Raw genomic sequence first — 15842 nt, 5'->3', positions numbered from 1 at the left:
CACATGTCATATTCTTTACTTTTAAATTTTTCTTTTGCATGGGCAGGCACTGGGAATCGAACTTTACATTTTAATATAGGTATTTTTAACAGTCTAACACTGTTGACACAGTCAATTCTAATAACCATGTTCCTATCCTAATTGATATAAACAAACAAGTTTCATAGCATCGGTATAGTTTATCAAAGTTTGATAATTCAGTAACAGTCACCAATAAAAGTGACTGGTTTAAAATGCTTGGTTTAAACCAAATGCTTGGTTTTAAAAAAAATAAGGCTTTCATTTAGCCATATTCTGCAAATAAGATTTATCATGCTGGAGTTATGAGCTGATTATGTGATGTCTACGTCTCGATAAATTATTCCTGGCTTTTTACTTATGTGCAGTCTGTGTGGTTTATTGCAGAGAGCAGAGCTGAGCAGAATTCCAGTACACATGTTCACACAGAGGCCATCCGCATGGCTAGTCAGTGTGTATAAGAGTTTTTTTGTACCCAGTCCCTAGTGTCTTGGCATTACTTTTATTATGTCTGCAGTACTCATGTAGATGAAATGCCACAACACATTCTTTTACCCTTGTAGCCTCAACCAGCTTCTTTTTTTTCTTTTTAAGAAAAAGCAATTGTAATCATAAAAATTCCTTACTGGAGAACTTTCCATACGGCGTTATCATTCCATGAGTTTAATAATAGTGGAATATATAAAAAAATTTAATACTAAAATATCTAAAAAAGACTTTTGAGGTCTGTAGCTACCTCTTTAATGAGAAACACTAAACCTCTGGAGGAGGAAAAACAAGGAAAAAGAAGCAACGTCAGGTCTTTTACAACTCCTGGTATGTTTTGGAGACTTATAAATCATGGCCTACCTAAAGATAATTTGCAAATCATGTACACCCTCACCAGTGGCTAAACACAGTTAAAGAACTATCATTCTGTTATCTATTGAGAAAATGCTAATGCCTATAATTGGTCATTACCTGACCCTCATGTGTTTCTGTCCTGATAGCTCTATCTGCCTAAAAGCTAATTCTGTGTTTTCTGTGAAATCTTGCAGTGGTGTTATCAGGGAGATTGTGTTCCTTTTGGCACTTGGCCCCAGAGCGTAGATGGGGGCTGGGGTCCCTGGTCACTCTGGGGCGAGTGCAGCAGGACCTGCGGGGGCGGCGTCTCCTCATCCCTAAGACACTGTGACAGTCCAGCGTAAGTAGCTAAAGTAAGCCGGAGCCAACAAAAAGACACAGTTGGAAAGGATTCAAAGCTGTGGTTTCATATGTTATCTGTAAAAACGTTTCGCTAGTGAGCCAAGTGCTTGTCTTCAGAACAAGTAATGGGCACAGGAAAGTGGAGGAGCCTTGTTAGACAGACTTTCTTTTTCTTCCTTTCCCCTTAATGTGTAACTAAAACTAAAAAAAAAAGAAAGGAAGAAAAGAAAACTGAAAAGCATTGTATATCTATCCCAGGTATAGCCAGACTTTTAATCTAGTAATAATCAGGTTGATTTCCTCCCCCCAAAACTATTGAATTATGGATGAATTCAGGTCTGGTCTTAGCTATATTACCATTATTCCCAGGAAACCTAAGGTCTTTTCACATGTCACATAAAATTATTACTGCTACATTAGTATCAAAAGGACCAATGAGAGCACTTCAAGTATTGAAATGCCTTGATTCGCATCACAAATCACAATGAAAAGAATACTGCCCATGTGTTAAAATAGTTTCCATTCACATGCCCCCATTAATCATCTTCAGGAATTGCTACCACTTTCCTCTCCATGACTGTTTTATGCAGGTCAGACTGTTCCTCTCCCACCACTCTTTTCTCCAGCCAGAGTCCCCTTGGCCCAAGGCCAGCCCCATCAGTATTCTTTGCTAGCTGCATTACTTCTCCCCACCCAATGTTGATTACAGGTAAACCATTCCTCTAGCTGTACTTTCTTCCTCTCCCTGAGACTAAACTGCTCCTTAGCTGCTACCTGTCACGTGCTCCCATTTTTGTCCAGAACTCAGGTGGCGGGCCTTCTTGCAGAATGGTGTTATGATAGCTCTTCCACTCTTTTTTTCTCCCTCTGGGGTAAAAGATGGCCTATTTTTATGTATCGTTTCTCATTTCAACTCAGGACCTCTTTCCTTAGTTCCTTTCTTCAAATGAAGATAGTCTATCTTCTTCTCTTTTACTGTTTTTAGTTTGAAATTGTTTTCCTTTATGCTAGTTCTGTGTTTCCATCCTCCTGATTTCTATTGATTACTACCCTCCTGCTAAACAGAGTTCACTGTTGTCTACTCAAGTGAAATGGAGCAGCTGTGCCTGAAACTAGTCATGCTGTAACCATCCCCCCTACACTGTTTTTGTCTTATTGGCCCATTTCTCTTAAGCTGGTTCAAGATAGACCATTTCCTTTCCTTATTAAAGTCAGCATTCACTGACATTTCAAAATAAATTCAGAATGGAACTTTTATTATCCCAATGAAACCTGTGAGTCAAAATTATAATTTACATCAAAATTTTAAAAATAAGCATAGAATAAATAGACTAAGTTCCACTGTGGGCTATTGTAAATAAATGACCAGAAGTAAGAAACCCTATAATAAATAATAAACCCAGATATTAAGGGAATTAGTTGGACCTCCTTTAAAAGAAACAATTAGTTGTTTTTCTCTATTCAAGAATATAATGTCCAAATAATAACATATGGCTCTCTCTAATGTTAAATACTTTAAAAATTTATTTGGGTAAATCAAGTACTTGACATTTTACTTGTTTTTCATTAATATGGGTGTAATATAAAGTATTTATATAATGTAAAGCCATCTGATTTTTAGATTTAATTTTTTTAAATTTCACATCATATTTGAAATGAGATAATCCATTTCTGCATTATTTACTTTGAGCTAAAGCTATTTCTGGAGATTGATTTAGTGTTCTCTCCTTGTTTCCAGAGTGTTAAGAAAAGCAGACTTTTCATTTCCTACTTGGTATAACATATAGCATCAAATTATGGCTTTTGTTGAATATGATTCGAGTGGCTTTTCATTATAAATACGTTATTTTTTAACTTGTGCTGAGTTGAGCACCTGGCTACTATGATCATTAAAAAATACATTGATTTAATTCATTTTCTTAACTATATAAATCATGACTATTAAGAGAACTTCTAAAGTTGCTCATAGTAAATTGCCTTAAATTTGTTTACTCAACAATAATAATTGCTAACAATTACAAGCATAATTATTTCAACAGTTAATAAAATGTCAAATTTTGTATTTTCTTAAAGTAAACTCTAATATGTTTTCAACAAGTAATATATATACTCTTTGTGTAGATAGATATGTTATATTCACATGTTAAACAACATGTTTTCTCAGACCTTCAGGAGGTGGAAAATATTGCCTGGGGGAAAGGAAACGGTATCGCTCCTGTAACACAGATGTAAGTAAAACCAAACTCTACTATGAAAAATTAGCTTACTTTTCCCCTAGAGCAGGGAGATTTTTAAAATTGTTAGCTATTTGATCAGAAGTCCATGCATATGAATGTCACATGAATTTCTAAAATTAATGATAATAAGTGGAGCCAGATTTTGCTCCATCAATTCCATCAACCAAGGCCAAGGACGGCTCCAGAACTAGGAGTATGCTGCCCCATTAGGTATGAAGGGAGAGCCCCGCCCATCCCCATTGCCCCTCCCCAACACTCACAGCCTTTCTTGAGTCCTCCGTTATAATCTTGTTATACCCTGTATTCCTGTTTTATGTTTGCCACTGCAAGAAGATTCAATCTCCTAGACCTTCCTTCATCTCTTGCCATCCAGTCCCATAAGACTGTGCACATGACTGCTTCTGTTCCATTTCCTGTCCTTCCCCAGCTGCTAACACTGTTCCTCTGTGACCTCTGGAGTTCACCATCCATCATCAGCAAAATCCCTCATATCCTGACTTTGAATATTCTTTCCCTCCACCTTCTTATTGTACTATCTTCTCAAGAGACTGCATCCTTCACAGCCTTCTAAAGTGGAGACTGCTCTTTTCTCCATTCGGCCTGGAAGCGAATTGAATATTTCTCACTACACCTTCCAGACCATTTTTCCTCCCTCTTATCTAAAACTGACAACTTTTAATTTCATGTTTATCAGACTATTGTTGCCCACTACCCTGCATTCTCACACTCTCCAACCCTACTCCTATCTTAATTCGTGGTAATTTCAATCAATATGTAGATGATTGTTCCAACATTCTCTCTTACAGATTTTTCCATAAGCATACAACATGCTGTTATTTTTCCCATCTTAAAAGAAAGCCACAGGGCGGTGTGATGGTGGCTCAGTGGCAGTATTCTCGCCTGCTGTGTAGGAAACCCGGGTTCGTTTACTGGTGCCTGCCAATGCAAAAAAAAAAAAAAGAAAGAAAGCAACAATTTAAAAACCTGTGTCTAGGATCCACATCCCCAGCTAGCCGTTGTCCCATTTCTCTGTTCCCCTTGAAGCAAAATCCTCAAAAAATTTGTCAACACTCACTGAACCTAATTCCTCTCTTCGTGTTTGTTTTCTAAAATTATCCTTTTCAGGTTTTTGTCTCTGTTGCTCTCTGGAAAACATTCTTTTCAAATCACAGATGACTTCCATGTTGCTAAATCCGGTATTCAAATCAGTCCTCATTTTACGTGGTCAAGTATGATGCTCCAACTTCTTGGTTGTCCTTCTTCCTCATTGCTTGCTCTTTGTCTTTCTTCTCTGCTGGTTCCTACTCTTTTCCCTGGCCTCTTAACGTTAGCGTACCCAGGACTTAGTGTACCCATCAGCCTTTTTTTCTGCTCTGCCAATATGCATTTGCTTGGTGATCTTGTCCAGTTTCATTCTTTTGAACCACTTATATTCCATAAGACCCCCTCTTCAACACAGACTTCTTCCATAAATTCCAAACCTCTATCTTACTACTTTTTTACATTATTATCAGACATCTAATACTTAATATGTTCCTATGTTGTCTTCAGAACACCTCTACAGGTCTGTTCCTCCAGTGCTCTTCCTCATTTGATGCTGACTCCATTTGGCTTAAGCCAAAAAACCAAAGTCACTCTTACTGCCTTTCTCTGCCTCACTGGCTATATCCAAATTCTCTGAAAATTCTGTGGACTTTGCCTTCAAAATACATAATAAATCTAACAACTTCTTGCTGTCTCCAGTGTATCACTCTAGTCTGCATTATTGCCATCTTTTATTGAATTACTCTGTCTCTTAAGTGGACTCCTTGTTACTACTGTTGCAGCCTGCAGTCCTCAATATAGGAAGCAGGGTAAGTCAGATTATTCTTTACTCAAAACTCTTCAATAGTTTTCTATTTTACTTAAATCCAAAGTCCTTACAAAGGCCTGCAAAGCCTACCCAATCATGTTTTCTGTTACTTCTCTGAAATCATCTCTTACTATTCTCCTACTCAAATACTTTGTTAGAGTTAAAGGTTTCCCCCCTTTAACAAACGAAGCCTGAGTCCACTTTGGCTTTTGTATTGGTAGTTCCCTTTGCCTGGGATACTCTTCTCCCAAACATGTACATGGCTAACTCTTTCACCTAGCCTTTGCCCAACTGGCACCTTCTCAGTGAGACCTAGCCTGAATACCATATTTAAAATTACAAACTCCCTCACTCCTTGCAACCCTGGAGCTCCTGATCCTCCCTACCCTGCTCTATTTCCCCCCAAACCACCTCCTAACACGCTATTGTCTATTTATCATAGCGATTGTATCAAATTTGCATCTTGAAATGACTACATGCAACCTCAGTTGCAGTGATCATTTCAAGTTATCAGCCTTATGTATTCATGCATTCATTTGACACATCATTAAGAGCCTATTGTCTATCAGCTGTGCTAGAGTGAGAAAGACAGCCTCTGCTTTCAATAATTTATTGGGAATTACTTAAGTACAGAAGAGCACAATACAGAGTAATAAATGACATGATGGGAGATATGTGCTATAAAAGCACATAAAATTGTTACACAGTCGATTTAGGAATTACTGCCCATAGGAAGTTTAAGACCTGAAGGGCAAATAGAAGCCAAAAAAGAAAAAAAAAAAAGAGTGACAGGAGCACTCTAGGCATAAAGGAAAATTAAGTTTAAATCCTAGAGGTGAAGGAGTATGATCTTTATTTTGAGGCAATAAGAAACCACTGAAAAATTTACATGAGTGACTGACAGCCTCAGATTCTTGCTTTAGATGAGAATGGATTGGTGAAGGAAAGATTACAACAGACAAAAACAAAGCAAAAGGAATTTAAAGATACTGGTGAGAAAACAAGACAAACAAAAACAAAGAATATTGGTGAGAGGCAATGAAGTTCTGATCTATGCTTGGAACGACAGTGGAGTCTAAAGAGGGTTAACAAGGAGAAAATTAAAGACCTAGCTTCAAAAAATCATAAAAATCAAAGAATCAATGTAAAAGGAAAAATAGGGCAAGGGAGATAAAAGGTTGGTGGCTCAGAGAATGGAATGTCTTTGAGTTTGAGATAAGAGAAGTGAGACTGTCCTCACTGAGTACAAGCCATAGGTATGGTCATGGGAGTATGTGCCTCGCCTTGAGTGGAGGTGGAGTTTAAGGAACTTTAAGGCTGGTGTGTTTGTAGAGTCCATGTGAAATGTTGAGTGCTCAGAACTTGGAGTTTAGAGTGAGATTAACCAGATATCAAACACTTTAATAAATGAGGGAAACTGAGAATCATCAGGTTAGTATAAAGCAATGATGAAGCCTGATAGTGATTTGGATAGATGGCCCGAGTCTCAGAAGAAAAAAGGTTTTCCATAAGAATGTAAGAATTGAGTACCTACTGTATATCAGAAGCTCAAACTGTAGAACCTACTATTTGTGGGTTGACATTTCTGTTACCGTCCTTGCCTTCTGTTTCAGCTATTAGCAAATCATAAAGAGATAAGGTAACATAATTATATCTTGGATACACAAATAATTAATGATTTTTTGCCACTAATTTGGACTCCACTAGTTTAAAACTTGAGGTAATTCAGTTATCATCTGAAATATGTTTTCACATTATCCAAGACAATAAAGTTGATTGGGCATAATTTGTATAAGGTAGATCCTGCTTTAATGTACTTAATCTTTGAAAATTTGAGCTTCTCAAAACATATAATCTAATACTGTCCAGTGGAACTTTCTGCAATGATGGAAGTGTTTTATGTCTGCAGTGTTCAACATGGCAGCCACTAACCAAATTAGCTATTGAACTCTTCAAAGGTGCGACTAGTGCAACTGAATAACTGAATTTTTAAGTTTGATTAATTTAAATTTGAATAGCCTCATGTGGCTAGTGGCTACTTTATTAGACAGCACAGAATTAGACAGTATAGATATGCATTAGAAGACTAACTGTTATAGAGAGTATTGTAAATATTATACGTGAAATTCTCCAAATAAAATCAACCATAGTTCATTTAAAAAATAAATGTATAGAGGACTTCCATTTCTGGTAATGATAAATCAGCTTATTCTGACAGACTTTCCCACAGAAATTTAAAAAAAAAATGCTGAATACAATTTTTTTTCATCATTTTAAAATCAGCATGAGCTGACAAGAGAATGGGGTAAGTGTCCAAATTCTGGGAGAAAGGGAAACATGGAAAAGTAAGGAGAGCCTCAGATCATTTAAATTACATTTGCCTGATAGTATTCAGAGGAAGAGAAGAGATAAATTGCTCCAGTTTCTCCTTTAAAAAAGTTTTTTTTTTTTTTAATTTTGAAATACTTCTAAACTTAGAAGAAAATTATAAAAATAATACAAACCCTATCTGGAGAACTCCAACATACCCATCTCCCCAGAAACCCAAAACCATCAATTTTGACATTTTGCCACATTTGCTGTATCATTCCATTTATGTGTCTATTCACTGATCCATTTTATGAACACTTGAATGTAAGTTGTATACTTCAACTCCTTGAACTCTTTTTTAATGCCATTTTGTTGAGATATATTCACATACCACATAATCATCCAAAGTGTATAATCAGTTTTTCATAGTATCATCATATAGTTGTGCATTTATCACCACAATTTTTGAACATTTTCCTTACTCCCCCCAAAATACATTTAAGAATAAAAATTAAAATAAAAATGAAAAAGAACACTCCAAAACATCCCATACCCCTATTCCCTCCTATTTTTTGTTCATATTTTGTCCATATTTTTTTTACTCATTTGTTCGTACACTGGATAAACTGAATGTCAGTCACAAGGTTTTCACAATTACACGGACACACTGTAGAAGTGATATAGTTATACAGTCACCTTCAAGAATCAAGGCTATCCAGTGTCTTTTAAGTATGAGAAAAGTTTTTCCCAAAGCCCCTTCCCTGCTCCCTCAGCAGATTTTATTGTCTCAGAGGCCACATGCCTACCGCTAAGCTAGTCATTGGCAAAAGCAGTGGGATTACCGTAAATGGTTAGACCAATCTAGATTTGCCCCTAAACTGGGATTAGAGTTGATTTCCCTGAGAAGTAGATTTCGTGGGGTGGAGGGGTGGTAAAGAAAAGTAAGAGAGTGGTGAGAAATAGACGTTGGGTAAGCCACTAGTATCTGCCTCAGCACTTTTCTACATTTCCTCTTTATTAGTAAAAAGTAGTAACAACAGAAGTAGTAGTAGAAGTAGCTGCTGCTAACATGTATTGGGCGTTTACTGTAAACCAGTCCTTTTATTTTTGCAGTATCTTTTCTTTTTCTGAAAGAAGGTCTCCCCTTTCTCCTAAGTAGTGAGTTCACTTGGTAGGATATTTTACATTTCCCTTCTGGCCATATAAATCTAGGAAAACTATGATGATTTTAAGAAATAATAGTTTCTTTTGTTAAAACCTTGTTTCTGCAACATAAATTAGTGAATGTTAGGAAATGAGCTATTTTGTGATATTTTTTGTGCTAAGTAATTCAGCAGCCGAACTCAAGCTACCTTGGCACAGCTGAACAGCTGAGGGAAATTATACTGGACATGTTGACCATTTACCCCACATTCTCCTTTATACTCAGTTTGTTCATATACTCTGTCATAAATACTGTGTCATTCTGCCTGTTCTTTGTATACTGGCCTTTCTGTAATTTAGCAGCATCAGCGCCTCCTTGTTAACCTAATTTTACTTTTTTTTTTTTTTAAAGGTAAGTCCTCTCTTACTCTAGTATTTCTTTGTTAGGAATTTATTGTGTATTTTTAAAATTGTGCTAGTATTTTGTTAGAATTTTTATTGTTTTTGTTAGTGTTCTAACTTTAAGTCATCTGTCTCTTATTCTGTTTTTCCCAGATGTCGATTATATTTAGTGTGCAGTTTTACAGAATGCAAATTTTTAGGAATACATGTATTCTTTTAGAGCAGAAACTCCTATATTTTCAAAATCTACTCTAAGAGATTCTATTACATAGAATAATATAGGACATGGAGTCTAGTGATAAAGATTGGAGGAGGGTGAGTTGATTGAAGCAAAGGTAAGCTTGAACGATGCAGACAAGTGTTCAGAATTTTCCAGTCAGCAAATTATGGATGCTACTTCAGAAACATTATAGGGTCATTGTGTCTGTGTCCTTTAAATTCAGCTTGGTACTTTTCCTAAAGTATAATGATATACGTGTTCTCTCTTTTATTTATTTATGCTACACTGGTGTCCACATGTGTCAGGTACCCTAATTTAAGGGATTCAAGAGAGCATACTTGTCTTCTATTAGATCAGTCTCTTCTTTTATTGAATAGTTTATTTACTTTAATCCTATGAGGATCGTATTTTATGGCCTTGGAAGTAAGATCTGAGAGAAAATTTTCCAGTTAACCAGAAATCAGTTTGACAGTGAAAAACTAGAAGAGAATTCATAAGCATTTTTCACTTGGTCATTTACAATGCAAGAGCTTTTCTTGAGATTTAAATAAGGAATGATAAAAAGGATAAAGTCAAGTGATCCTGAATTTTATGAACAGCTCCTGAAGTAATGCCAATTGGTCGAACAGCAGGAGTACCAGAGTTCTTTAGTGTCATGAAGAACAACAGCCTTTTGAATCTTTAAGACTTATTCTGTCCTTTCTAACTTATACCCAGAATGCACTCTACAATAGGCAATGGAACATCTAGGAGACATAAGGTTGATTCACATTTATGTGGTAGATTCCACATGAATTCTTTTTAAGATCTTGCAGCCAGTAGCCTAGCAGTTTTCCATTTTACTTAGATTAGAGGAGAAATTAAGACTTAGAAATACTGTAGGTTAAGCGTCTTAAAAGTAGCAAGCATGCTACACACAGTTGTTTCCTAGTGTTATTTAATTATCATCAAGACATTTGAAGGGTATAGGAGTTCACTGAAGAAAAAAACTCTCCAGTGGAAAAGGGATTCTGTCCCATTTGCCCCAGTTTCAGGGAGAGAGAGCCACAGAGAAAGAAGAGATGACTTATAGACACAAAATCTTCAACCTTTACAGATGTAAAAATATATGAGTAAAGAATGTCCAGCTGCAAAATTAGCCATTCCTCATTCAAATGCAATATAACTAGCTTAGAGGTTGAAAATATTCAGCTGCTGGACCCTGAGGCTGATTATCTGCAACAGAATGTATTGGGTTTACAGTTTATTCTGTACATCGTCGTTGGTCATCCTAGAAAGCCTCCAAGAGCAGCTAGGTGAGGACCTTTTCTCTGACATGCACATGTTAGTCTCCAGGTCAGAATAGCAGATAATACCAATAGCTATAGCAGGACCAATTGATATACTTTGCATCTTGAAGCTACTGAGAAACCAGGAGCATTTATTATAGACATATGGGAGAATGTGATGAAGTTTAGTCTCACCCTTAAACCAGAAATTATGATTGAGTATTTGGCATCATGAGCTGATCTGATAGATATGGTCTTGGGGAACTTGGGTTTGAAGGGCAGAATTTTATGGAAGTCATGAAGCTAAAGGTTCACTGATTGAGGACACACTTCCCTTCTTTGAACATAGAGATCAATGTTTGATTAGTCCTGACATTTTTCGTGAGTGTGGAAAGGTAGGAGCTAACGTGATTGTTTGGTAGTGCCATTATGAGAAGTGAAGACCCCAGATCAGTACTGAATGTTCTGCAAAGTATTTACTCAGGAACTCCTCAAAAGTATACTTATGTCCTGGCACCGTGGTATCAGCAATGTCATCCTGACCAAAAGAGGGGAAAGAAGTGTAACAAATAAGGTATCCGTGGCTGAGAGAGTTCAAATAGAATCAAGAGGCTACTCTAGAGGTTACTCTTATGCAAACTTGAGTTAGACCTTGCCACCTACCATAACTTGCCTACCCCCAACCAAAACCATTCCTGCCAATTCCAAAGAACGCCTAGGGCATTATATAAGATTCTACAAAGTCTCCATGCACTAGGGTAACTTTCCAGAAATCTACAACCTCCAGATGGGTCTCTGAACCAAATGAATCCTGAAATTCAGAGGGGCCAGCCTCTCCACAACATCAGGTAGTTCCATCCCCTTTCCCATATTATTGACAACACCTTTCAACATGAAAAAGAATGGGCATTGCCCAAACACCCTTAAAGAGTGGGAGAAAGATTAAAGATGATGGTGGAGTTACACAGAGAAGGTAGGGTTTAACAAATGAGTATGTTTGCTGTATCATTATATTGATATTTCTTCTGTCTCCGGTCTTCTTAGTCTTCTTAGGGCAGCTAGAAGTATGAACCTAAAATCGTGAAACTGTAACCCATACCAAACAATGAAATTGATTCTGTAACTAATTGTTGCAATGTGTTCTGGAATTTATTCTTTTTTGTACTTACGTTGTTTTTCACAAAAAAAGTCTATTGTGATGATAAATGCATAGCTATATGATGAGTATTGTGAACCATTGATTTTACATTTGGGATGATTACATGGTATGTGAAGATATATATAATTAAATATATATACTTTTGATCAATTTAACCTTAAGAAGCACAATACTTGTTATGTGTATGAACTCTTTTTTATAGCGTAAAAGAATGTTGACCACTAATGAAACATTTCTGCTTTCCTGAGCAATCTTTCATTCCAGTGATTTAAGACGATCATGCAGAATTTTCTAAAAGGGTAGACATTGGTGTGCATTTTATAAGTACCTTTTTTTAAGTAGTGGCATTTAATGGTTGGTGTGGTAAATACCTTACTAGAAAACTTGATATTTGTAAAGGGTAAAAATATGGCTACATTAAGGTTATAAATCAAATTTTAAATCAAAGCCTAAAGAAGACACATTAGCCACTATGCAAAGGACTTGTCTACATTTCTGAAAAGAATTTTCTGGCGTTGTTTAGTTGTTTACCAAAAGCCAAGAAAATCCTTGTGTTTTTCCTATACCGTATTTTTGTGATTTGTGTATCTGCTTAATAATATGATGAGGATAGAACTTTTGGTGAAAAACCTAAGTCCACTCTGCTTGGGATAGGAATTCACAATATTCATGCATCTTAAGCCCCTCGTTTTCCCTCTTTTATGCATCTAAGCTATAAGAAAATACGTGAGTATAAGAGTATTCCAGGAAGTCTGAGGTCTGTTCTAAAATTTAAGCATAGATCCTGAAGTATCTGCATGTTTCCTCAGTAAGCTTTGCTAGAGGGACATGTTATTCAGTACTTTTTTCTTCTTCAATCTATTGCTTAGGGACATTAACCAGTGCTATTGCTATGGCTGTGGATACATAGGAAAATGATAGCGTAAATTTGGAGGTAGGATTCTTAGTGAAAAGCATGGACTTTGCAGTAGAATTGGCTTGAATATCCGGACTTTGATACTTAGTATTTAACCTTGGCAAGTCACCTAACATCACTAAACTTCCATTAACTCCTATATAAATTAAGTATAACTATATCAAAATTTCAGGTTTGTTTGAGGATTAAAAGAAGTAATCATGTAAAATATCTGGTGCTATTCTTAGTACTTATTTGGTGCTCAGTATAGGGCAGCTATTAGTATATGTTTATATTTTATAGATTACATAATTTCATACATACTTATGAGATACATATACATAAAGTCTCATTAAATTTTCAAATCACTCTTATGAGGAGAAAGAGAACAAGTATTATATACCCATTTAAAAAATGATGAAACTAAAGCTTAACTACAGGTTAGTATTCTGGAATGGATCCAAGAAAGGCGTAGATTTCTGATTACTGATCTAATGCTTTTATCACAAATGGAACCCTTGGGAGGTAGGTCTGGCAAGGTAAGCATCTCTGAAAGAGATGTCACCTTTGGCCTTGCCTTACTTCCATTCTAACCTTACCCTGCAGCAGAATCACACAGCTGAGGGCATTCTGAAACTGCAGACCTTGTCCCTGATGAGTGATACAAGATAGAGTTGATTCTTTAACTAAGAATGTTATAACCAGGTATCAAATTAAAATTAGGAAGCACATCTGTATCAACAACTTTAATCTTATATATATGTACGTACACATATTCATATAAATGGCAAAAACTAACAAGAACAGTGTTAATAATTTTCCTTAGATTAGTATGAATTTTATGGTATGCATTATGTTTTGAGGGATAAAGACTAGCTTTTAAACTCAAAATAGAGCTTGCTTGTTTATTTTGTGCTTAAAAGGGACTTTAAAAATTATGAGGTAAAATTTTGTTTCTTAACATTTTTTATAGGCTTAGAAAAGAGTTATGATATGGATAGAAGGCATTTTAATTACCTTCAGGCTATGCAAGGCGTGTAGAAATAATTTTAATTTTTAAAATTATGGTATCAAACGTGACAGATTAAAGTTTGTCTAGACAGTGTGAGCTTGTCAGAATTGTCTCTTTTTCTTTTAAAGTAAATATAAAGTGAAAGTTCAAAAAAAATCAGGAGCCATTTAGGGGAGAAGAGATAAGAGGTTGAATCAAAACTGGAGTTGAGATGATTTACAGCGTGCATTGACCCTAAATTTGACCTTGGAAATGCCCTAGTGTACAAATTAATTGGATAATCAAATAGTACCTGATAACTAGAGGATCAAGAATTTTGTTTGCAACTTGTAAAAGAAGGTACAGGAAGCAAGGACTTTGTAGCCCAGGTGGCATCTTTGTGGGATTTAATAAAAGGTGTCCCTCTGTGTGAACAAACAAGCAAAACATGTCTCTTCTTCACAGTCCCAAGTCAAATGTATGATACGCTAGGCAGAGCATGGGTTGGATTTCAACTTCCACTTGCATGCTCTAAACTAACAGGGTGCGACCTGCTAAAAGTATGTTGCTGTTTTAGTTTCCCGGCTGCTAAAATAAATACCATACAAAGGGTGGACTTAACAGGAATTTATTGGCTCAGAATTTCAGAGGCTAGCAAGATTGCTTCCTCCCAGGTCAGTTTTTTCTGGATGAGGGAAATCTTTGGGGTTCCTTGGTTTTTTCACCACATGGCAAAGCACATGGCAGTGTCTTCTCCTTCTCCTCTGGATTCTGTTGATTTTCAGATTCTCTCTCCATGCCCAGTCTCCTTTGCTTATAAGGGCTTTAGTCATATTGGATTAAGGACCTTCATTCAGTTTGGCCATACATTACCTAGTAACATCTTTAAAAGTCCAATTTACAAATGGGTTCACACCCTTGGGACCAGGGTTTGGGACCTAGGTGTGCCTTTGGTGGGGAACATGATTCAGTCTCCAACTCTTGCCATCCTAAAGAAGAAGAACAGAATTAAACGTTGGGGAGTGTTGAAGGCATAATAGGGATGAAGCAAAAGTGCCAAATGCATATGAAATACATTTCACACCAAACATATGAAAGTAGAAAGGAAGAAGGTGGAAGAGAGGTAGAAAAAAGAAGTTGAAAACAAAATGCCAATTTTATTCACTTTGCAGTTTTACCCGAGGCTGTAGGAATCCTTGTGTCTGCCGCCCTTTTCCTAAAGAAAGAGGAGAAGAATGGGAAAGGGGGGGGATTGTTTTCTCCTCAGCTTCCTTTTTACCCTAGATTTAATAAGACATAATACAATATTTTCAGAATTTTCCTCAGTTAAAGGACATTTGGGGATGTGTTTCACTTGAGGGTAAGGACATTTTGGGTATGTCGTGCAAATGAAAGAAAGAAGGATTTGGGGACTTGCCAAAGTCACTCTTCTTTGGAACAAAACCAGTATTAGAACCATGATAATAGAAATGTCACTTTAAAATTTGTCAGTGGAATCTGAGATTTCTTTCTATTGCAACTCTCATAAAATATTCCTCTCAATGAATTATTCTTTTGATTTTTAGATTTATCTACCAATAACAGGTATTAAGTTTAGCTAAAAGGAGATACTACTGAAAAATAACTATAATTAGAAGCTCAAAATAGTCTGGAGTGTGCTAACTTATTTAGATCTCTGAGAAAAAAGTGTAATTACAGGGCTGGAAATAATTTTTTATTCATTTGAAATGCTAAGATCTGCTGAGACCTGCAACTTTGCTCTCTGGATTTATGGGGGACCCTGCTGGTGGGTTTTGGCAGAAAAGGATCTTGATTAGTATTAGCACTAGAGGCTGAAAACCTGTCAGGCTTAGATAGAAAATCTTTTGCTTATACTCACTGTTTTCTGTTAGATTTTTGGTGTAGTATCAGCATTCAGTATCCTTAAGTCATTTATAAAGCTTTACTCCTTAAACTCTCCACTATTCCTAAACAAAACTACAATGTGTTTTATAAGACTTTTCCTTGAGAAAGTTCTCTTTCCTTTGAGCACTCTCATTCTTTGGAACCAGCATATAAAACTCCTACTAAGCCTATTTCTAATCAGGCAAATTCAGAGAGTATCCACGGGAGGAAACATTGAAATTAGGAGAACAGAATATGAGCTAATGTATTCTAGAAAC

At 36.3% G+C, this 15842-nt stretch overlaps 1 protein-coding gene and 1 pseudogene across 1 annotated transcript in view; both read left to right on the top strand.

The window, feature by feature from the left end:
* Positions 1-15842, top strand: part of ADAMTS6 (ADAM metallopeptidase with thrombospondin type 1 motif 6) — a 361538-nt gene that overhangs the window by 266158 nt on the left and 79538 nt on the right. The window contains exons 12-13 of the mRNA XM_077117302.1: positions 1056-1201; positions 3368-3431. Coding sequence (XP_076973417.1) covers positions 1056-1201; positions 3368-3431 — 210 coding nt within the window. The remainder of the gene's footprint in view (positions 1-1055; positions 1202-3367; positions 3432-15842) is intronic.
* On the top strand, positions 9343-11827 carry LOC143646290 (ribulose-phosphate 3-epimerase pseudogene; annotated as a pseudogene).

The sequence above is a fragment of the Tamandua tetradactyla genome, chromosome 9, assembly GCF_023851605.1.
Source record: "Tamandua tetradactyla isolate mTamTet1 chromosome 9, mTamTet1.pri, whole genome shotgun sequence".
Taxonomy (NCBI): Eukaryota; Metazoa; Chordata; class Mammalia; order Pilosa; family Myrmecophagidae; genus Tamandua; species Tamandua tetradactyla.
The sequence above is the reverse complement of the archived record's forward strand: the minus strand, read 5'-3'. Positions and strand labels throughout refer to the sequence as shown.